Source organism: Chlorocebus sabaeus, chromosome 6 (assembly GCF_047675955.1).
Source record: "Chlorocebus sabaeus isolate Y175 chromosome 6, mChlSab1.0.hap1, whole genome shotgun sequence".
Taxonomy (NCBI): domain Eukaryota; kingdom Metazoa; phylum Chordata; class Mammalia; order Primates; family Cercopithecidae; genus Chlorocebus; species Chlorocebus sabaeus.
In genome coordinates this window covers 52266055-52287775 of record NC_132909.1, presented here as the reverse complement: position 1 = coordinate 52287775, position 21721 = coordinate 52266055, and the positions used below count along the sequence as shown (strand labels likewise).

Sequence of the window (21721 nt, the reverse complement as noted above, 5' to 3'; positions counted from 1 at the left end):
AGCTAAGATACCCAACTCCATGGAGTTGGTCTTAACTGCCATGGCCAAGGGACATGTGGCTGCTTCTCTCTGAATCAGAAAATATGGGGAAAAAAACCTCACAGAGCAACTGTGGACATTCAGTATGAAAATGCTGAAAGAGACCAGGCATGGTCTCTTTCATGCCTGTAATCCCAGCACTTTGGGAGGCCGAGGCGGGCAGATCACCTGAGGTCAGGAGTTCGAGACCAGCCTGGCCAACATGGTGAAACCCCGTCTCTACTAAAAATACAAAAATTATCTGGGCATGGTGGCAGGCACCTGTAATCCCAGCTACTCAGGAGGCTGAGGCAGGAGAATAGCTTGAACCTGGGAGGCAGAGGTTGCAGTGAGCCGAGATTGCACCATTGCCTTTCAGTCTGGGCAACAAGAGCTAAACTCTGTCACAAAAAAAAAAAAAGAAAAGAAAAGAAAAAGAAAAAGAAAGAAAGAAAGAAAGAAAAGAAAAAGAAGAAGAAAATGCTGGTAGTGATAGTGGCCGGGCGTGGTGTCTCATGCCTGTAATCCCAGCACTGTGGGAGGTTGCAGTGAGCTGCGATTGCCCCACTGCACTCCTGCCTGGGCAACCGAGCAAGACTCTGTCAAATAAATAAATCAATTACTTAAAGAGCTGACATTTTCCCAGCCTGGACACTGGGCCAAGGGTGGGTATTTAGCCATCCCTGGGTCTTCTCAGTTTCTTTCTTTTTTTTTTTTTTTTGAGATGGAGTCTTGCTCTGTCGCCCAGGCTGGAGTGCAGTGGCATGATCTCGGCTTACTGCAAGCTCCGCCTCCCGGGTTCACACCATTCTCCTGCCTCAGCCTCCCAAGTAGCTGGGACTACAAGCGCCTGCCACCACGCCCAGCTAATTTTTTGTATTTTTAGTAGAGACGGGGTTTCTCTGTGTTAGCCAGGATGGTCTCGATCTCCTGACCTCGTGATCCACCCGCCTCGGCCTCCCAAAGTGCTGGGATTACAGGCGTGAGCCACTGTGCCCAGCCTCTTCTGTTTCTTTGCAAGTGGTATCAGCACCCTCACTTGACAACTGAAGAAAAGAGGCTAAGGAGGCTGTTTTGCCAAGGCCTGGGGCCTCCTGCCCAAACTCAGACCTGGTCCATAAAGGAGGCCGCAGACCCCACACGTGACTAACAGGCCGGGGTTTCCCAGGACTGAGGGGGTTCCCCAATGAGGGGCTTTCCAGGCTAAAATTGGGACAGTCCTGGGCAAGCCAGGGCAGTTGGCCACGCCACTACAGTGGGTTTTCCGGAAGGTACAAAAACTGGGGGCTTCCCCTGGCTCTGCGAGGGCTGCAGGGAGGGGCCTCCTCAGAGCCCACTGGTACCTGGGAAAAGCCAAGAGTTGATGGATTGAAAGTAAAATACCTTTGTGTTTTCATGAATAGGGAAGTTCAGGGAACAGCCAGTCTCCTCCGCAAAACAACAATGAGATGGGTTTCCTGAGAAATCTTTTTTTTTTTTTTGAGGCAGAAGGTTTCACTCTTGTTGCCCAGGCTGGAGTGCAATGGCACGATCTTGGCTCACTGCAACCTCCGCCTCCTGGGTTCAAAGGATTCTCCTGCCTTAGTCTCCAGAGTAGCTGGGATTACAGGCACCTGCCACCACACCCAGCTAATTTTTGTATTCTTTGTAGAGACGGGGTTTCACCATCTTGGCCAGGCTAGTCTCCAACTCCTGACCTCAGGTGATCCACCCGCCTCGGCCTCCCAAAGTGCTGGGAATACAGGCATAAACCACCACACCCAGCCTCCTGGGAATCTTTCCACAAAAATTCTACACTTCTTTGGGCACTTGTGTGAACCTGTGTTCTCTAGAAAATTCTCAGGAGCAACCCCAAATGGGACACTCGGTGCTGGCCTGAGAGGATACAGAAGAGTAACTTACACATATGAAGGCTGGCACCAGACGGGCCAAGTTCAAGTCCCAGCTCCATCACTGCATGATCCTGGGCGGTCCCTTAACCTCAGTGTGCCTCAGTTTCCTCCTCTGCAAGATGTGACTATTTAGTCCCAAACCCAGAGGCATGTCAGGGGCATCAAATGAGTGAATACACTTCATTAGCCAGGTGTGGTGGCGCACACCTGTACAGAGGCTGAGGCAGGAGAATCGCTTGAACCTGGGAGGTGGAGCTTGTAGTGAGCTGAGATCATGCCTCTGCACTTTAGCCTAGGCAACAGAGCAAGACTCAGTCTCAAAAAACAAAAAAAAAAGGACTGGTGGTGGATAGCCAGATAGAGTGTGTGTCTCTTGGCTGTCATTTGAGCTACTCAGGAGGTTGAGGCAGGAGAATCACTTGAGCCCAGAGGTTAGAGGCCGCAGCGGGGTGACAGAGCCACATCCCATCTCTTAAAAAAAAAAGGGGGGGGGGGCAGGCACAGTGGCTCACGCGTGTAATCCCAGCACTTCAGAAGGCCAAGGCGGGCAATTCACTTGAGGTCAGGAGTTTGAGACCAACCTGGCCAACATAGTCCTCATAGTTTTGTATTTTTTGTGTCTATAAAAAATACAAAAATTAGGCCGGGTGCGGTGGCTCACACCTGTAATCCCAGTACTTTGAGAGGCCAAGGCAGGCGGATCACGAGGTCAGGAGATTGAGACCATCCTGGCTAACACGGTGAAACCCCATCTCTACTAAAAATACAAAAAAATTAGCTGGGTGTGATGATGGGCACCTGTAGTCCCAGCTACTCAGGAGGCTGAGGCAGGAGAATGGCGAGAACCCAGGAGGCAGTGCTTGCAGTGAGCTGAGATCTCACCACTGCACTCCAGCCTAGGCGACAGAGGGAGACTCCGTCACACACACACACACACACACACACACACACACTTAGCCAGGCATGGTGGCAGGTGCCTGTATTCCCAGCTACTCGGCAGGGTGAGGAAGGAGAATCGCTTGAACCCGGGAGGCAGAAGTTGCAGTGAGCCCAAGATCATGCCACTGCACTCCAGCCTGAGTGACAGAGTGAGACTCCGTCTCACAAAATACAAACAAAACCTTCAATAACAAGGAATGCAGTATTTTGAAAAACTGAAATTAATACCAAAATGTCTATGATGAACAAAAATTATCATTATTTTTTGAGATGGAGTCTCTCCCTCTGTTGCCCAGCCTGGAGGCACGATCTTGGCTCACCGCAACCTCCGCCTCCCGGGTTGAAGCGATTCTCCTGCCTCAGACTATCAAGTAGCTGGGATTACAGGCACGCACCAGTATGCCCGGTTAATTTTTGTATTTTTAGCAGAGACGGGGTTTCACCATGTTGGTTAGGCTGGTCGCGGACTCCTGACCTTGTGACCTGCCCTTCTCGGCCTCCCAAAGTGCTGGAATTACAGGCGTGAGCCACCGCACCCGGCTCAAAAATCAAAATTTTAACTCGCCAGGGCACATTGGTCTCTAGTCCCAACACCTTGGGAGGCCGAGGCGGGCAGATTGCTTGAGTTCTGTTCAAATCCAGTCTGAGCAACATGGAGAGAACCCTGTCTCTGAAGAAAAAATAAAATAAAAAATAAAAAATAAAAATAAATAAATAAATACATACATACATACATAAATACATAAATAAATAAATAGATCTTGGAAGGTGTGCGAGGCTCATTTAGGGCTCCAGGAGTCCCCTGCAGCCCGCACTTGCTGTTCTCACTCATACACAAAGCACTAAGGAAAGTGACTGGATTTGCAGCTCACTCCTGCCCCCTGGTGGTGATCGGCTTAGGCACAACAGCATTCCAGGGGTTTTTATCCAATGCTTTTACAAATATTTCCTGAAGGTCCCCTTTCTGGCACTGTGGATGTTGCAAGAAAAACTCCGTGCTCTGGTGGCACCCACAGTACATGGGAGGTGACAATACACAGTTCTGTGTCAAGAAGGGCATGTGAGGCAGGTTTGGTGGCCGAGCATGAGGACAATTAAAGTAGGTCAAGGAGGGCCTCAGAGAAGTGGCATTGATCTGTGGTCTGAGGGACAAGCAGTCCCCTCAGGCGATGTCCCCCAGGAGAGGTGGGCAGAAGTCTCTACTGGATTGGAGGTATTTCATGTCTTAAACTGATGTGTACCTGGGTGTTTATTGTACTTTGATCTTAGCTCACTGCAGCCTTGCCCTCCTGGGCTCAAGCAATCCTCTTGCCTTAGCCTCCCAAGTATCTGTGACTACAGGTGCGCACCACTGTGCCCAGCACTGCACCTCTTTTTTTTTTTTTTAGATAAGAGTCTTTGTTGCCCAGGCTGGAGTGCAGTGGCGTGATCTTGGCTCACTGCAACCTCCACCTCCCAGGTTCAAGCAATTCTCCTGCCTCAGCTTCCTGAGTAGCTGGGATTACAGGCACACGCCACCATGCCTTGGTAATTTGTTTTAGTGCAGACTGCATTTCGCCACGTTAGCCAGGCTGGTCTTGAACTCCTGGGCTCAAGTGATCCTCCCGCCTTGGCCTCCCAAAGTGTTGGGATTACAGGTGTGAGCCACGCCTGGCTGTGCACTCTCCTTTAAGACTTTTCCTGTGGCAGAAATATTTTGTAACTTTTGCAGAGAGCCAGCAAGTGCCAAGGTCCCCGTTCAGAGAATGAGTGCCAGGTGCCAGTTGTCTGAACCATTACCTCACTTGTCCCAATCACTACAGCCTGAGGAGGGCACTAGTGCGACGATGTTAGCCCTAAGAGCAGGGACACTGAGGCTCAGCACATCACCTAAGCCCACACTAAGAGAAATTCCAAGTGCTCAAGGGCCAGCATGGAGTTGGGGACAAACAGGGCAGGGAGGTAACAGGCAGATGGCGCTGGGGCCTGCTCAGTTGTAGGGAGGACTTTGGCTTCTGTTCCCAGGGAGGGGAGTCCTGTGAGGCTTTTGAGCAGAGGTGGGACATGCCCCGACCCTGATGTTCACAGATGCCCTCTGGCTGCTGCCTGTTGGGGAGCTAGCTTGGAGTGGTGAATGGGAAGGAGGCTGGAGCAGGAATTAGAGCCAGAAGGGATGGGGACCTGGAGGCCACAGGGACAAAAGGCAGTGGTCAGAATCAAGATATTTGGGGGGGGGGGGACCAGGTGTGGTGGCTCACACCTGTAATCCACTGTGGGAGTCCAAGGTGGGCGGATCACCTGAGGTCAGAAGTTCGAGACCATCCTGGCTAACCCGGTGAAACCCTGTCTCTACTAAAAATACAAAAAATTAGCTGGGCAAGGTGACGGGCGCCTGTAGTCCCAGTTACTGGGGAAGCTGAGGCAGGAGAATGGCGTAAACCCGGTAGGCGGAGCTTGCAGTGAGCTGAGATCCGGCCACTGCACTCCAGCCCAGGCGACAGAGCGAGACTCCGTCTCAAAAAAACAAAACAAAACAAAACACCAAAAAACCAAAACACATCTGTTGGGGCCAGTGCTGGCCATAGGGTGGGGAGATATAGTCCAGGATGCTGCTCCAAAAGGTGGTAAGGAAGCTGGAAGGCCGGGGGTCTGCGGGCAGGTGGGCAAGAGCCACAAAACCCTAGGGAACGTTGACTTGGTTTGCAGATCACTACTGCCCTCTGGTGGTGATCAGCTTGGGCAACCCTGCTTCTGGAGGTTCAAGTAGGGACAGGGGAGTGGGTAGGTGAGAACTGAAGGTTGGAGGCTTTTGAGGCCTCTGGAGGAAGACTGTTCCAAGTGGTGGAACAGCATGTGTGAGGCGAGGACCCACGATGGCTGGTGGGCAAAGGACCAGAGAAGCACAGGCTCAGTCCCCAATAATTCCACCAGGTTTCCCTCCCACCTAGAAGAGATGAGCTGCCTGAACAGCCCTCCAGCAGCCCAGAGAGCATCTGAAATTCTTTATTGGAACATCATTGCTGTTTGCCAAATAGAAGACACAGACAGCAGACGAACAGTGAAAACAGAGCCCAGTGACCAGAGCTGGCCCCTTGGCTGGGGACCCTCCCCTACTACCTGGTGGACCAGCCTGGCAACCTCTGCCCCTCCCCGGACCCCCGGGCCTTTGGCATAATGCTGATGGGGGGCTGCAGGCAGTGAAGCCCCTTAACTCAAAGCAGAGACTTGAATGGGCACTGGAGAGTGGGGACAGTGGAGAGGCCAGGGGGGGCTGGGCGGGCCCCCCGGGCTGGGCCGAGCAGCGCAAGTGGAGGAAGCCAGGAACGGGCGAGATGGCATCTATCTGTTTTCTGAAAAGGGGCACATGGGGCCTGGAAGCAGGTGGTGGTGGTAGCGGGGGCAGGTCACACGCTGACATCCTTCTCATCTCCCGTCTTGGGAACAGCTTCCAGCAGCGGGTCCCCAGGACCTGCCTCCTCTCCCTCCTTGGCCTCACTGGCCTTAGAGTTGGGGACCCAGAGGCCGGAGTCAATGCAGCGTTGCATGTGGTACTTCGCGTCCTGTGAGGAGAAGGGCAGGCAGATGAGGTGGGGCCACCACCCAGGGGTCCCCATTATCCCCTGCACATCCCCAAGCTGGCTTCCTGCCTATTGATATTTAACCAATTTATCTGAGATGGAGTCTCACTCTGTCACCCAGGCTGGAGTGCAATGGTACAATCTGGGCTCACTGCAACCTCCACCTCCCAGGTTCAAGTGCCTCAGCCTCCCAAGTAGCTGGGGTTACAGACGCCTGTCACCATGCCTGGCTGATTTTTTTACTTTTAGTAGAGATGGGGTTTTGCCATGTTGGCCAGGCTGGTCTCAAACTCCTGACCTCAGGTGATCCGCCTGCCTTGGCCTCCCAAAGCGCTGAGATTACAGGCGTGAGCCACCGTACTCAGCTGGAACTTTAAATTTTATTTAACTTTAATTTAAATTTAGATAGTGCAATCTAGAACAAAAGCCAGCAAATTTTTTTAGTAAAGGGACTGACTAAATATTTCTGCTTCCGCAAGCCATATGGTCTCCGTCACGACTCAACTCTGTGGCAGAGCAAGATCGGTTGTAGATGACAGTGAAACAATTGAGCATGGCTTCTTTGTTGCAATAAAACTTTATTATAAAGACAGGCAGTGAGTCTGGAAGCTGCGGTTTGCAGAACCTGGTCTAGATGGCTATGCCCATAGAAGCTTCTAGAAACTCATGGCCAGTCCTGCAGCTAGACCCATTTTACAGACGAGAAAACCAGGGTGACCAACCAGTGAGCCAAGTGGTAGGAATAGGGTCAATCGTGTCCTACTTAGATTCAACGTCTATTGCCACTTCCAAAAATACAGCCAGTGAGACCTTCTTTATAAAAACATAATTTTTAGAAAAAAAATCAGTGGGATGTCATGGTGTCAGCCTATAATCCCAGCTACTTGGGGAGGCTGAGGTGGGAGGATCACTTGAGCCTGGGAGGTGGAGGCTGCAGCCTGGGTGAGAGAAGAAGACCCTGTCTGTCAAAAAAAAACAGATGGCCGGGTGCAGTGGCTCACACCTGTAATCCCAGCACTCTGGGAGGCCCAGGTAGGCGGATCCCGAGGTCAGGAGATCGAGACCATCATGGGTAACACAGTGAAACCCTGTCTCTACTAAACAATACAAAAAATTAGCCGGGCGTGGTGGTGGGCGCCTGTAGTCCCAGCTACTCGGGAGGCTAAGGGAGGAGAATGGTGTGAACCTGGGAGGCGGAGTTTGCAGTGAGCAGAAATAGCACCACTGCACTCCAGCCTGGGTGACAGAGTGAGACTCTGTCTCAAAAAAAAAAAAAAAAAAAAAAACACAAAAAAACAGACAAAATCCAATTAACAGCCAGCATTTACCAGCCCCTGCCATGTGCTCAGCTCCTTTCCCCACACGTTTTGTGAGCTGATATTGAGAGAAAATATGGTTTGCATAAGGAAACTGAGGCTGGACTCAGTCAGAGTAACAGTGACTATCAGTCACAAGGGACATACGCTCAAAGCTCAGCATTTATCTGCTGGATGCTGGGACACAGTAGGTGCTCAATAAATGTGGGTGTGTGCCAAGGTAACACGACCCCCCTTAGTCCTTGGAGAAGCCTTGGAGGGGCACTTTCACCAACTGGCTTCAGAGACTTGGGACACAGGGCTGGGGGAGACACACGGCCCACCGGAAAGGCAAGGGACGCGGGGGTCACTCACGGTGGGGTCCATCTTGCTGATGGCATCTTGCAGCATCTGCACGTCCTTCACATCGAAGCACTTCTGGAGTTCCTGGGGGTATAGAGGGGCTGGGGTCAGGGGCTGGGTCCCTGTGCCCTGGGGGGTCCCGCTCAGGGTCCTCCTGCTGCCCGCCTGGGCTGGGGAGCTGCACCTCAGGGAGGGACTCGTAGACTTCGACAGGGTCCAGGCCGCCGGGGCCAAGCCGCTTCTTGCGCTCCTCCTCCTCATACTCCTTCATGGCCTTCTCAATGCGCAGCTTGGCACGGCCCCGCACACGCTCCTTGAAGGCTTCTAGCTCGTCGTTGAAACCCTCCATGTACTGGCGATCGGCTGTCTATGGGGGTCGGGCAGTGCTCACTAGACTTGGCCCAGTGCTCAGGAGGGACTGGGGGCCCAGGATCCTCCAGCCACAGCTCCTCAGAGGTGCCCCAGGGCTCCCTAAGTCTGTTCCTGACTTACATAAAGGGCTCCCCAAGGCCTGGGCTCCCCTGCCAGGGACCTCATCTGGCATTTGCTAAAGACCACCTCCTTGGGAGCCCTGCTCTACTGCAGATCCGAGACACTCGTGTCCTCAGTGTCCCTGCATGGGCACCTCTAACTCAACACGGCCACCTCCCAGCCTGCCTTGTCCTTGGTCTCCCCAGTCTTGGTAAGGGTAGCCCTGTTCCTCCAGGTGCGCAAGTTAAAAACCCGAGAGGCTGGCAGGCGCCTGTAATGTCAGCTACTTGGGAGGCTGAGGCAGGAGAATTGCTTGAACCTGGGAGGCAGGGGTTGCAGTGAGCTGAGATCACTCCATTGCACTCCAGCCTTGGTGACAGCAAGACTCGGTCTCAAAAACAAACAAAAGCCCAGAGCCCTAGAGGCACCCTCACCTCTGTCCTTTACCCACATATCCACATGGGGACCTCCAGCACATCCTAGTGCTCCCATTTTTTTTTGTAATGCAGTTTTGCCCTGTCACCCAGGCTGGAGTGCAGTGGCACACCACAGCTCACAAATTCCTGAGCTCAAGTGGTCCTCCTGCTTCAGCCTCCCAAAGACTTGGACTATAGGACTCAGTCACCAAGCCTGGCCTGACCTCCGCTTTTAAAGTCTGGCAGCATCCGCCCCCTTCTCTCCCCCTCCTTGGCCCCGCCCTCTCCTGATCTAGGATTCGGTGATTGGAGGGGCTTGAGTCCCAGTGGACAGGAGTCGGCCTTACCCAGAGCACTGTGGCCTGGTTCCCTGGGGAGGGGGCCTCCAGCCACCTGGCAGCTCAGGGGACCCTACCTTAATCTTAGTGAAGAACTGCCGGAAGCAGGCCCGGGGGTCCACCTTCAGGCTCTTGGCCAGCTCCAGGATAAACTGCATGACGATTGTCTGGTGGGCCACCTGCTCCATGAGTGCACATTTCTGCCAGGGAGAACAGGCACAGTGTTACCAAGTGGTGGCCTCAGGGCAGCGCCTTTTCACAGCCCTGGGGAAAGCTCCACTCACCTCCTCCACCTCTAGGTCAATGCACCAGATGACCAGGTAATTGGCCGTCTCCTCGCACACCAGGTGGACATTGTCTGACAGGTACTTTTGGCTGTCATCCCAGCGGCGGAGCATGCCTGTGGGAAGATGCTGGCAAGGTGCTGGAGGGCCCTGGAGGCAAAGGGCCTGCCCCGACCTTGCCCCCCATAACCTCACACGCCCCACTCACCAAAGTGCTTGATCTGTTTCTCGTACTTTTCCACGAAGGTCTTGTGTTTCTGCTCCCTCACCTCCTCTGAGTCCTCCTCTGTCTTCTCGGGCTTGGTGTTGACCATGCTCTGTGGTAGGGTGAGAGGGGGAGTGGGCTGGGGCAAGGCTGCGGAGCGCCTCGAGTGCGGCCGGGCGGGCCGTGGCCGCAGCGCCCATCCCATCCACGGCGGAGGTGGTGACGAAGCCATGAGCATCAAGGTGGCGGGAGCGTGGGCATGGGCCTTGGGGCAGATCAGAGGAGGGGACCGGTGGGGTGTTTCATCCGCCCGGCCCTCCAAGCCTGTCCCCCCTCCCACATGGCCCCCGTCCGTCCCTCAGCTCTCCGCCCCACACCACACTCTTCAACTACACCGCCGCGGTCCTCCCCGACCAGGCATTGGGTGCGCATGCGTCCTGGCTGCATAGTCGCTGGCTGCGCAAGTGCACTGCCCGCCCCGCACACCTTGCTGAAGCCGTCTTTGCTGAGTGTGTCCACATTCCAGGGCATGCTCTTCTCCTTCTTGCGCATCTCTTCCAGCTTCTGCTCCCAGCTCCGCTCCTCTTTGCGCAGCTGCTGTGCCTCGGCCTGCAGCCGCTCCAACTCTGCCTTGCCGCCCTCAGCCACCTCCAGCTCCTTCAGCTTCCTCTGGCATTCAGCCACCTTGCGCTTACACTCGCGGCAGCCCCTGTCCAGTTCCTCCTTCTCCTTCTGGAACTGCTCCATGCGCTCCACCCGGGCCTGCGGGCAGGGGCGGCCTATCAACTCTGGGGAGCGGCCTGTCCCTTACCCCCAGCCCCATACCCAATCCCCGCACCAGAGATGGCCCCGGGAAAAAGTATGCCTCCACCTCCCATGCCCTGGTCTCCCAGCTTCCGCCCCTGCCCCTACAGGTGCCGACACACACCCAAGTGGGGTCAGGTCCCTCCGTCCTCCACTCAGAACCCTGGCGGCTCCCATCTCACTCAGAGCAGAGTCCAGGTTGTCACCACAGCCTACGTAGGACCTACACAATCTGCCCCGGCACCTCCCCTGGTAACTCTTCCTTCCAGCCACACTGGCCCCTCGCTTTTCTCACCTTTTCTTGAGACCATTTTTTTTTCTTTTAGAGAAAAAAAAAACAAAAAAACAGGGTCTCACTTTGTCGCCCAGGTCAGAGTGCAGTGGCCCAATGACGACTTACTGCAGCCTCGACCTCCCTGGGCTCAGGCAATCTTCCCACCTCGCCTCCCGAGTAGCTGGGACTACAGGTGTGCACCACCACGCCCAGCTAATTTTTGTATTTGCAGTAAAGATGGGGTTTCGCCATGTTGCCCAGACGGGTCTTGAAGTCCTGGGTTCAAGCGATTCTTCCGCCTTGGCCTCCCAAAGTGCTGGGACCACAGGCAGGAGCCACTCTGCTCTGCAGAGCCTGCTTTTTTCTTGAACTTCAAGGCCTTCACACTGGCTGTTCCAACTACTTGGAATGATTTTCCCTCAGATCCCCCCACAGCTGACTCTATGGCACCCACACCATCTGGGCTCCATGTTGCCTTAGCGAGGACCCCTTCCCTAACCACCTTCCTATTGATGGCAACCTCCCGCTGCCCCCGTCTGGAATTCCCTGCCTCAACACCAGCCACCACTCACATCATATGACAATTATTTATCACATTTTTGGGTACTGCCCCCCCACCCCCCCGCTCTCTAAATATGGGAATGTGTTTGCCATTTTGTCTCCAGAACCAGGAACTTCGCCTGGCGCAAAGCAGGGGCTCAGCAAATGCTTGTTTTTTTGTTTTTATTTCATTTGGTTTTGTTTGAACAAGGTCTTGTTGTCATGCAGACTAGAGTGCAGTGGTGCAATCATGGTTCACTGCAGCCTTGACCTCCCAGGCTCAAGAGATCCTCCTGCCTCAACCTCCCAACTAGCTAGGACTACAGGTGCACACAAACCACCATGCCCGGCTATTGGTTTTGTTTTTTTTTTTAGACGGAGTCGCCCAGGCTGGAGTGCAGTGGTACGATCTTGGCTCACTGCAACCTCTGCCTCCCGTGTTCAAGAGATTTTCCTGCCTCAGCCTTCTGAGCAGCTGGGATTACAGGCATGCGCCACCACACTAGGGTAATTTTATATTTTTAGTAGAGACCAGGTTTCTCCATGTTGGTCAGGCTGGTCTGGAACTCCTGACCTCAAGTGACCCACCCACCTTGGCCTCCCAAATTACTGGGATTACAGGCATGAGCCATTGTACCAGGGCCCCTTCTAGATGTTTCTTTGTTCCACCCATAACCTTGCTCCAGGATCACTGCCTGGGCCCCCTTAGCTCTGTCTCCAGCCCAGCATGCCCTCCTGAGCCCCAGCTTGGTGTCTACCTGCTTCCCACTTACCCGAGCCCCAGATGTCACTCCCCAGGCATTCCTTTCTCCTGATAATAATACCTCATCTCCTCAGGCTCCTGGTCCCTGCCTCACTTCCTACCTCGCTCAGACCTCCCTCTGGGTCCCCATCGGATCATTCAGGACTCTCTGGAGACCCCTGCGTGGCTCCACCATCACCCCTCCTGAACCTCAGTGGGGACTGCTCTATCCAGAGCCGCTGATCAAACCCCGAAGCATGCCACCACCTTCAACTGCTGTCCCTCTCCAATCCAGGCACAGCTGCCGCCAGGGAGGCCGGTGAAACCCGTGCATTTGACCACGTGACCAGAGTCCTCCCCACTACCACGTCTTGGGGGGTCTGAATTCAGATGGGACTTCTGATCCTGGCATCCTGGTCCTGGGTCCCAGGCAGATGCTAGCCCTCATGGTTCCCGGAAAGTGTGGCCTTTCTCTTGCCTCTTGGCCTCTGCACGTGGGGTTCCCTTACCTGCTTTGCACCCAAAACTCAGCTTCGACAGAGCCTTCCCCAAATGTTCCCTGCCTGGGGCACCACTGATCCCCAAAGGACCTCCTGTGACCATCTGATGATATGGTGAGGGTGCTGGAGGACAGCCTTGGGGCACTGGCCCTGGGTCCTAGCCCACAGCCACCATGTACTGGCTGGGTATCCCTGGGCCATCCCCTAACCTCCTGGAACCTCAGTTTCCTCATCTTGTCAAACAGTCCACAATGCTGACCGCACAAGCTCGTCTCAGAAGAAACTAAGGTGATGATTAAAGTAAAACGTCCCAAGCCATGCGGGCCCTCAGCATGCACCCTTCCTGTGCTGGCCAGGGTCATTACCATCTGTGTAAGGGGACAATCTCTCTCTCTCTGGAGAGCACTCTGGTGCTTTAAAAAGGAAATGTCGTCAAATGCTTAATTTAATTTCTGGCCCAGAGCACACGCTCAATAACTGGGAGTGGTTGTTACTACATGGTCACAGCACCCGGCTGTGCCACTGATGGGAGATGAACTTTGGCCATGTCACTGAAACCTCTCCCGGCCTTGGTCTTCCCCTCTGTGAAACGGAGTCTCACAGGATCACTGTGAGGACTGAATAACTCTATGGAAAATGCTTCCAAAACAGCCCTCAGTGGGCGTGTCCCACTGTTACCATCTCTGTCCTTGTCACTGCCACCTGAATGGTCTGCTGACTCATTTCTATGCCTTATCTGAGGCTGTGTCCCCAGGTTCTAGGGCAGGGCCAGGCAGACCTGGCCCCTATTCTAATACCCCAGGGGACTGACACAGCCAGCCTGAGCCTCGGATTCCCTCATATGAATAAGGGGTCAAGAAGGCCTACATGGCTGGGCGTGGTGGTTCACGCCTGTAATCCCAGAACTTTAGGAGGCTGAGGGGGGTGGATCACTTGAGGTCAGGAGTTTGAAACCAGCCTGGCCAACATGGTGAAACCCCATCTCTACTAAGAATATAAAAAGTAGTTGGGCGTGGTGGCGAGCACCTGCAATCCCAGCTACTCCAGGGGCTGAGGCAGAATCGCTTGAACCTGAGGCAGAAGTTGCAGTGAACCAAGATCGCACCAGTGCACTCCAGCCTGGGTGACAGAGCATGACCCTGTCTCCAAAAAAAAAAAAAAAAAAAAAAAAAAAAAAAAAAAACCTGCCGGGCGCGGTGGCTCAAGCCTGTAATCCCAGCACTTTGGGAGGCCGAGACGGGCGGATCACGAGGTCAGGAGATCGAGACCATCCTGGCTAACACGGTGAAACCCCGTCTCTACTGAAAAATACAAAAAAAACTAGCCGGGCGAGGTGGCGGGCGCCTGTAGTCCCAGCTACTTGGGAGGCTGAGGCAGGAGAATGGCGTGAACCCGGGAGGCGGAGCTTGCAGTGAGCCGGGATCGCGCCACTGCACTCCAGCCTCGGCGACAGAGCGAGACTCCGTCTCAAAAAAAAAAAAAAAAAAAAAAAGCTACACCTCATGAGATAAACTGCAGCTGCAGGCTGGCACAGTGGCCCATGCCTATAATCCTAGCACTTTGGGAGGCGGAGGTGGGAGGATCACTTGAGCTCAGGAATTCAAGACCAGCCTGGGCAACATAGTGAGATTCCACCTCTTAAAAAAAAAAACAGTTGCTGGGCAGGGTGGCTCACGCCTGTAATCCCAACACTTTGGGAAGCCAAGTGGGCAGATCATGAGGTCAGGAGTTTGGGACCAGCCTGGCCAACATGGTGAAACCGGGTCTCTACTAAAAAAAATAGAAAAAGTAGCCAGGCATGGTGGCACGCACCTGTAGTCCCAGCTACTCAGGAGGCTGAGGCAGGAGAATTGCTTGAACCCTGGAGGTGGAGGTTGCAGTGAGCTGAGAAGGCACCACTGCACTCCAGTCTGGGCAACAGAGTGAGACTCCGTCTTAAAAAAAAAAGAAAAGAAAAAGCAGCTGTGGACTCTGCAACTCCCTTCCTCCACGATGAGCCTGTGTCACCCTGGAGCCTGCCTGCCACCCTGCAAGCCACTGTTGGGCAGCCATCAGTCTCCCCTGTGTCCTCTGAACAGCCGCCAGGGAGGCCGCAGCTAAAAAAGGCCTCTTGTAGTTGGTGGGGGCGGCAGCCTGCCCGGCCTGGGCTTTACACCTCCCACTGGGGAGGGGCTGTAGCAGGCTGGCCAGGGGAGAAGCCACCCCAGCAAGCAGGGCCCACAGGTGTCAGTACCCTCCTGCCTTACAGTTAGGGAAACTGAGGCTCACGAAATCTCAATGTCATACAACTCATTAGAAGAAACCATTAACAGCAGCTGTCTCTGGGCAGGAGAGTTGGCGAGCTGGGGCTGGGAAAAGGGATTCATTTGTCCCCTTCTGGATCCTTTGGAATTTTTTTTTTTTTTTTTTTTTTTTGAAAAGACAAGGTCTTAGGCCAGGCTTGGTGGCTCACACCTACAATCCTGGCACTTTGTGAGGCTGAGGTGGATGGATCGCCTGAGCTCAGGAGTGTGAGACCAGCCCGGGCAACATGGTGAAACCCTGTCTCTACCAAAAGTACAAAAATCAACCAGGAATGGTGGTGTGCACCTGTGGTCCCAGCTACTTAGGAGACAGAAGTAGGAGGATCACTTGAGCCCGGAAGGTGGAAGTTGCAGTGAGCCGAGATGGCACCACTGCACTCCAGCCTGGGTGACAAAGCAAGACCCTGTCTCGAAAAAAAAACCCAAAAAAACAAACAAAACAAAATTTAAAAAAAGAAAAAAGAAAGACAGACAAGGTCTTGCTATGTTGCTCAGACTGGACTTGAACTTCTGGGCTCAAATGATCCTTCTGCCTCAGCCTCCTGAGTAGCTAGGACTATAGGCATGTGCCACCACGTGTGGCTATGGAATTTTTTTTTAACCATTCACAAAAATTATTTAAATGATGATGATGGTAATAGCTACTGCCCCAAAAGGATTACAAATATTAAACGAATAGGGTAACCCTTACAACAACCCTATGCGGTGGACATCATTCAGATTCTCAGGTGCTCAGGCACAGATCAATCAAACAATTCCCTGGCAGTCACGCAGCATGTGAGTGATACAGACAGAGCTGAGATTTGAACCTAGTCAGGCCTGTGCTCAGAACCACAGCGATCTCTCCTTCCCCTCCACAATGCTTCCTTCCAAACCTGCCCCAAGTTTTCCTGACCCAGTCTTAATTTATTCTTACAAAGGTCTCAGGGAGGTGGGGTCATAGTATCCCAGGTTTCATACGGGATCAGGGAGGCCTGAGTCTTGCCACATCAAAGAAAGAAAGCAGCAGCAAGAGGCAGGACTAGGATTGGAACGCAAGCTTGCCTGTCCTTGAACCTGTGCTGGAGACGCTGAAGCCCCCTGCCTCCCTTACGTGCCACTACAACCACCGGGTTCTCAGCGGTAGGACAGGAAAAGCTCCGTGCCAGAGGGAGGAGGGTGTGGCAGGTACACTACGCTGCAGGAGGGGGCCCTCCCACTCGGCAGGACCAAACCATTCTCCACAGTAGTAAAGATTAACCTCTTTATGTGACAGAAATAGGTCTTCCCAAGAATAGTCTTTGGAGCTTTGTGGAAGTCTTAAATATTTCATAATAAAATGTTACACACGGCAAGAAATAGAAGCGCTAGAACTTTCTTCCCACACTCCAGTGGCTCGCTTGGCAGGTACACTACCCAGGAGACTCAGGATTTAAGGAATAGGTCTGGAGGTGGGACTGGGAGCTAGATAAAGAGACTAATGCCATATTCTGGAGTATTCCAAAATGACGGGGAAGGGACCTTCTAGTTGTTTTTGGATAAATGATGGGGAGTTGTCCTATGGGAGGGTGGGGTAACAGATCCTCACTAGAAGGTTCTGAAAAGTATATGCCCTTAGTTTAAGAGTACAACACGGCTGGGTGCAGTGGCTCACGCCTGTAATCCCAGCACTCTGGGAGGCCGAGGTGGGTGGATCACCTGAGGTCGGGAGTTTGAGACCAGCCTGACCAACGTGGAGAAACCCTGTCTCTACTAAAGATACAAAATTAGCCAGGCGTGGTGGTGCATGCCTGTAATCCCAGCTATTCAGGAGGCTGAGGCAGTTGCTTGAACCCGGGAGGCAGAGGTTGCAGTGAGCCAAGATTGTGCCACTGCACTCCAGCCTGGGCGACAAGAAGGAAACTCCATCTCAAAAAACAACAACAACAACAAAAAGGAGTACAACAGACACTGATATGTGATGCAGGCACACTGATTTGGGGTAGCAGGAGGTTAAACCTTTAAGTCTTAGTCACCCCATTGGCTTGCGAGCACTGAGGGGGTGGTAGGACATGGATCACTCAGACTTGGGATTCTGGGGTCTGGATTTGGGGGTTCTGTTGTGGTCCGATAGAAGAAGGGGTAGTGAATTTAGAATCAGACCAGGAGTCCCTGGAAAAGAGCAGGGACAATTTGGGTCACAGAGTAGCGATCAGGTTGGGGACACAAGGTGGGGTGGGTTTGGGGTCCTGGGCTTGAGTTAGGGGAGTTTCCAATGCTGGCCAAGGCTCATACAGGAAGCCAGTCTGGGAGGTGGGTGGTGACAGGGTCTGCAATACCAAGTAGGGGCAGGGGCTCTGGCTGGGCCGGAAGCCACGTGGGCAGGATTTCCTGGTCTAATGGGAAATGGGTCTACCCGAGGCCAAAGGAGAGTCTGGAATGTGAGGCTCCGTCGGGGTGGAGCTGGTAGTTAGATCCAGAGGGGAACCAGGTTCCACAACCGAAGTCCTCGGTGAGACTAAGGATCCTGAAAGGGGACGGGTCTACACTCTAGGAAGGGGGTCCTGGGTGTGGGCAGGGACAGGAACATCAGAGTAGCACAGAGTTCCTTGTACCGTTTAGAAAAGGAGTGGCGACTCCGGATCTGAATGGGAACCCCGGATCAAGATCCCGGAAAGTAGATCCCAGGACAGACCAAAGTATTGGGGGTCCAGACTACGGAGGTGGGGGAGGGCGACGTGAGATCCCAGATAGGGAGTGGATACCCGAATAGGATGAGGGATCATCTAGAAGAATCTGGGGTCCAAACTTTGAGGCAGAGTTCTGGGTGTAAATGTTAACTGCCGAACAGAATTAGGGAGACACGTCTAAGGGAGTCCAGACTGAAGAAGTTCTAGGGGGTGAATAGGGAATCCCACGCAAAAATTGGAGCAAGGGGTTGGGGGGAGATCCCGAGCAGGGACTCAGGGTCCCAGTGGTACTGGGGTCCTGGAGTTGAATCGAGGCTCCTGAAAGTCCAGACTGTGAGAATCCTAGGTGTGAACAGTGGGGTCCCTGGGCAGTATCGGGGACCACAACTCTGGAGCGGGGTCCGGGAGTGGGGAAAGGGATGGGCGCGCGCGCCTTACCTGATGCCGCCAGCGGAACAGGCTGGCCGTGTCGATGTTGGGGTGCGTCTCGTCTTCATCATCAGACACCTCAATGTGGTCCCACACGCTGTAGTCCACCATCTTGCCTTGGCGGCCCAGCCTGCTACGGCTCGGTTGGCGGCGACGGCGGCGGCGCTGGAGACTTGGTGCGCGGAGCCCCGCCCCTTCCGCTTCCGCCCGAGTGCGGGGAAACCCCGCCCATGCCTGACGTCACATCCCTAGTAACCGCGGCAGCGGCACTGGCTACCCATTCTGCCTTAAAGGGCCTTGCGCAAGCGTTCCAGTCCCCTGGAGTTCCCGCAGAGACTCCACCTCATCGGGCGCAGGGGCTCCGCTAGGTCTCCTGGGGGCATACGAGTGGGCACTTCAACTCCTAGCCCCCCTCATCTCCCGCCTCTCCACGGTGGGCGTTTGGGGTGGCAGGGAGAGGACGGTTGATGAGACTAAGAGGACTGTCCCCTCAGCTACGCCGCAGTGACGTCTGCAAGGGGTAGGGACACGGCGGGAAGGTCCTCCCCCTGTCCTTCGTAAACGGGAACCTAAGCCTGCTCTGGAGAGGGGCGCCTGACGACTCCTGGGACTTTCTCAGCCCGAGGAGGACTGGACCTGCCCTGGGGGTGTCTAAATCGAGGGTGGTATTGCCCTCCCCTTGAGGGGTTAAACATGGAGGGGAGATTGTGGCTCTGCCTTGGGAGCTGGGGTTTCGCCGCCTCGGCAACAGCCTTCTCCTCGTCCTCCAGCTCCGGCCATTAGCAGCAAGGACTCGCGCGCGCGCACATACATACACACACACTTTGGAATCACCCGGACCCCCCATAACGGGTCTCGGCGCCCCACCCCGCGTGACCGCTGGGTGTCGCTAGAGTCTAGCCTACGGCGCGTATTCCTGGCCCCGCGCTTGGTGGGGGAATCTTGGAGGGGTGGAAGGGGGCTTTCCTTGTCGTCACAGTCTGGGGTCACGCATAGTCCCTCCCCGTTTGTCTGGGGGTACCCTTCCTCCGCTGGGGCTCTAAGGACTCCATTACTCTAAGCATGCAGGGCCCTGGCCTCACACTTCCATGCATCCCAATCCACGCTTTTATACCAGGATAATAGGCCGCGTTGCAGTCTCGGGCCAGGATTATCTTAGATTAAAGGGTGCTCAATCGGGGGTCAGGCTGGATAGGAGGAGCTCCAGCCACTCGGGTGAGGGGCGCCTCTTCCCAGTCTCCCCTGGAGCCGACGTCGCAGGCGGTGCCCGGAGAGAGCGAGCGAAAGTCTCCAGATGGGGGGGATTCCCCAGTGCATGGAGGGGGAGGGGCCATCGGACAAAAACGCCCTCCCGCTGCCGCCCCTCCCCCTCGCGCTTCATTCAAACCCGCGAGTGGGCGGCCAGGGGCGGAGGAGTCCCCATCTCTTCCCCCTCCCTCTTCACCTCTACCCTGGCAGTCCAGCACATCAGTGGCCGTCACGGCCCGGGCACGCGCGCGCACGGACCCACACCCCGGCGGCTCTCACAATCGCACACACACATACACACACACCAGCAAACAAAGGGTCTGGACACCCCCGTCCCCTCCCGCCCCCCAGGCCAGAGAGGGCGGGGCATCCCCTCCCCAGCCCCCCCGCAAGGTAAGCTTGGGGCTGCGAGCTGCGGTGGGGAGGGGGACCCGGTGCCATGGTGGGAGGGGGCCAGGACTGTAGGGGGTTCCCCGGCTCCCCAAGAAAGCCGTACCCCCACCCCCACCGTATGCCCTTTAGGGCTTCGGCCCGGTCAGCAGCATGGGGGTGTTGGGAGAGAATCCGAGATGTCAGGGATTCCCGGATCGGCGCGGGGGTCTCTTCCTGGCTCTGGAGACTGGAGCTGCCCAGCTTCAGCAAAACAGCGTTCCCGGAGCCTCAGCTTCCAGAACCGGGGATAGGGCGCCGGAAGCTTCCCCATCAACGCCGAGCATTTCCTAATCTGCCAGCACAGCACCTCCAGCCCTGGGGACTGAGAAGGAGAGAGACCCCTAAGTTGCTTTGCACTGTCGCTCTGTCCCCGGTCCCTACCCCACCCCCCATCGGTGGAAACCCTGCTATGTCTCTCCTGCCTGTGGTGTGGATGGGGGGGGGGGGGGTTGCGGGAATTGGGAAGGTTTTTTGGGGCTACCCTTGCTTCTTCTGCTACATCCCATAACCACATAGCACTGAGCTGCGATGGGGCTTTGCCTTCCTGAGTCTCAGTTTCCTCCTCTGCAAAGTGGGTAATGACACACACCTAGGACTCCGCGAAATCGTGCTCGCAGAGCCTGCTTTTGCGCCATCGTTTTGTTTATTAGCTCATTTTACAGCCCTTTACCAAGTGTCTACTCACTATGTGCTGGGCACTGTGACCAGGCTTTGGGGCAGCTGCAACCAACCAACCCAGCAGGGGTCCCTGCTCCCGGCTAGTGAGGGAGCAGGATCCCTGTAGAAACGTACAGATCCCCACGGGTGATTTCCTACTGTGAAGACTAAAATTCCGTCCTTGGACAGAGACAGCCTAGGGGGAAATGCACTCAAGATTAACGAGGGAGCTGGGCGCAGTGGCTCACGCCTACAATCCCAGCACTTTGGGAGGCCGAGGCGGGCGGATCACTTGAAGTCAGGAGTTCGAGACCAGCCTGGCCAATATGGTGAAACCCATCTCCACTAAAAAATACAAAAATTAGCTGGGCATGGTGGCAGGCGCCTGTAATCCCAGCTACCCCGGAGGCTGAGGCAGGAGAATCGCTTAAACCCGGGAGGCGGAGGTTGCAGTGAGCAAAGATCACACCACTGCACTCCAGCTTGGCGACAGAGTGAGACTCCATCTCAAAAAAAAAAAAAAAAAAAAAAAAAAAAAACAGATTAAATAAACCTTCTGGATCCTGCCTGCCTTCCTCCTTGGGTCTGAAATCCATAAGGGCAGGATTAGGTCTAGAACAGTGGCTGGCACACAGTAGATGCTCAATAAATGTTGAATGAGCCTGGCACCCTGGTGTGAGCCTGTAGTCCCAGCTACTTGGGAGGCTGGCTGGAGGAGCCCAGCAACACCTGTCTCTAAAAAAATAAAAATAAAAACAAAAAATAAATCCTTAGCTGGGCATGGTGGCACGCGCCTATAGTCCCAGCTATTCAGGATGCTGAGGCAGGAGAATGGCTTGAACCCGGGAGGCGGGGGTTGCAGTGAGCTGAGATAGTGCCATTGAACTCCAGCCTGGGTGACGAGAGCGAAACTGTCTCAAAAAAAAAAAAAAAAAAAAAAAAAAAAAAAAAACTTAAATGAATTAAAGAGGGGATTAGATTAAGACTAGATTCTAGAACTGTAGATTAGGAAGAAGGCTTAGCATAAACCAATCCACCCCCGCTCCCTTGAATTTGATACAGGAGACAGTGAGTCCCAGAATGTCAACATTTCTATAACATTGAAGACAGGCCCAGCACAATGGCTCATATCTGTAATCCCAGATACTTGGGAGGCTGAGGTGGGAGGATCGCTTGAGCCCAGGAGGTCAAGGCTGCAGTGAGCCATGATCACGTCACTGCACTTCAGCCTGGGAGACAGAGTGAGACTCTGTCTCACCAAAAAAAAAAAAAGGAAGAAGAAGAAGAAGAAGATGGTTAAAACAAGTGTTGTGAACAACTGGGGACAGAGACCAGAACTGAGCATTGGGCACCCCAGGAACTCCTG

The 21721-nt window shown here is 54.3% G+C and overlaps 1 protein-coding gene across 1 annotated transcript; it reads right to left on the bottom strand.

The window, feature by feature from the left end:
* Nucleotides 1-5815: 5815 nt before the first annotated feature.
* CDC37 (cell division cycle 37, HSP90 cochaperone) lies at nucleotides 5816-18220 on the bottom strand. The gene is made up of 8 exons (XM_007995227.3): nucleotides 18028-18220; nucleotides 10265-10540; nucleotides 9782-9890; nucleotides 9574-9689; nucleotides 9367-9489; nucleotides 8249-8431; nucleotides 8077-8148; nucleotides 5816-6388 (listed from the first exon to the last, which is right to left on the bottom strand). Exons 1-8 carry the CDS (start codon nucleotides 18127-18129, stop codon nucleotides 6233-6235), a joined length of 1137 nt encoding a protein of 378 aa, XP_007993418.1. The 5' UTR covers nucleotides 18130-18220; the 3' UTR covers nucleotides 5816-6232.
* Between the last annotated feature and the right edge of the window lie 3501 nt (nucleotides 18221-21721).

What these genes read in the sequence shown, in the direction of transcription:
- CDC37 (XM_007995227.3), bottom strand. Translation starts at nt 18,129, where the DNA reads ATGGTGGACTACAGCGTGTGGGACCACATTGAGGTGTCTGATGATGAA. An exon ending in AGTTCTTCACTAAGATTAAG is followed by an intron (nt 8,432 to 9,366) that starts GTAGGGTCCCCT and finishes CGACCCCCATAG; the next exon opens with ACAGCCGATCGCCAGTACAT. An exon ending in TCTACGAGTCCCTCCCTGAG is followed by an intron (nt 8,149 to 8,248) that starts GTGCAGCTCCCC and finishes CTATACCCCCAG; the next exon opens with GAACTCCAGAAGTGCTTCGA.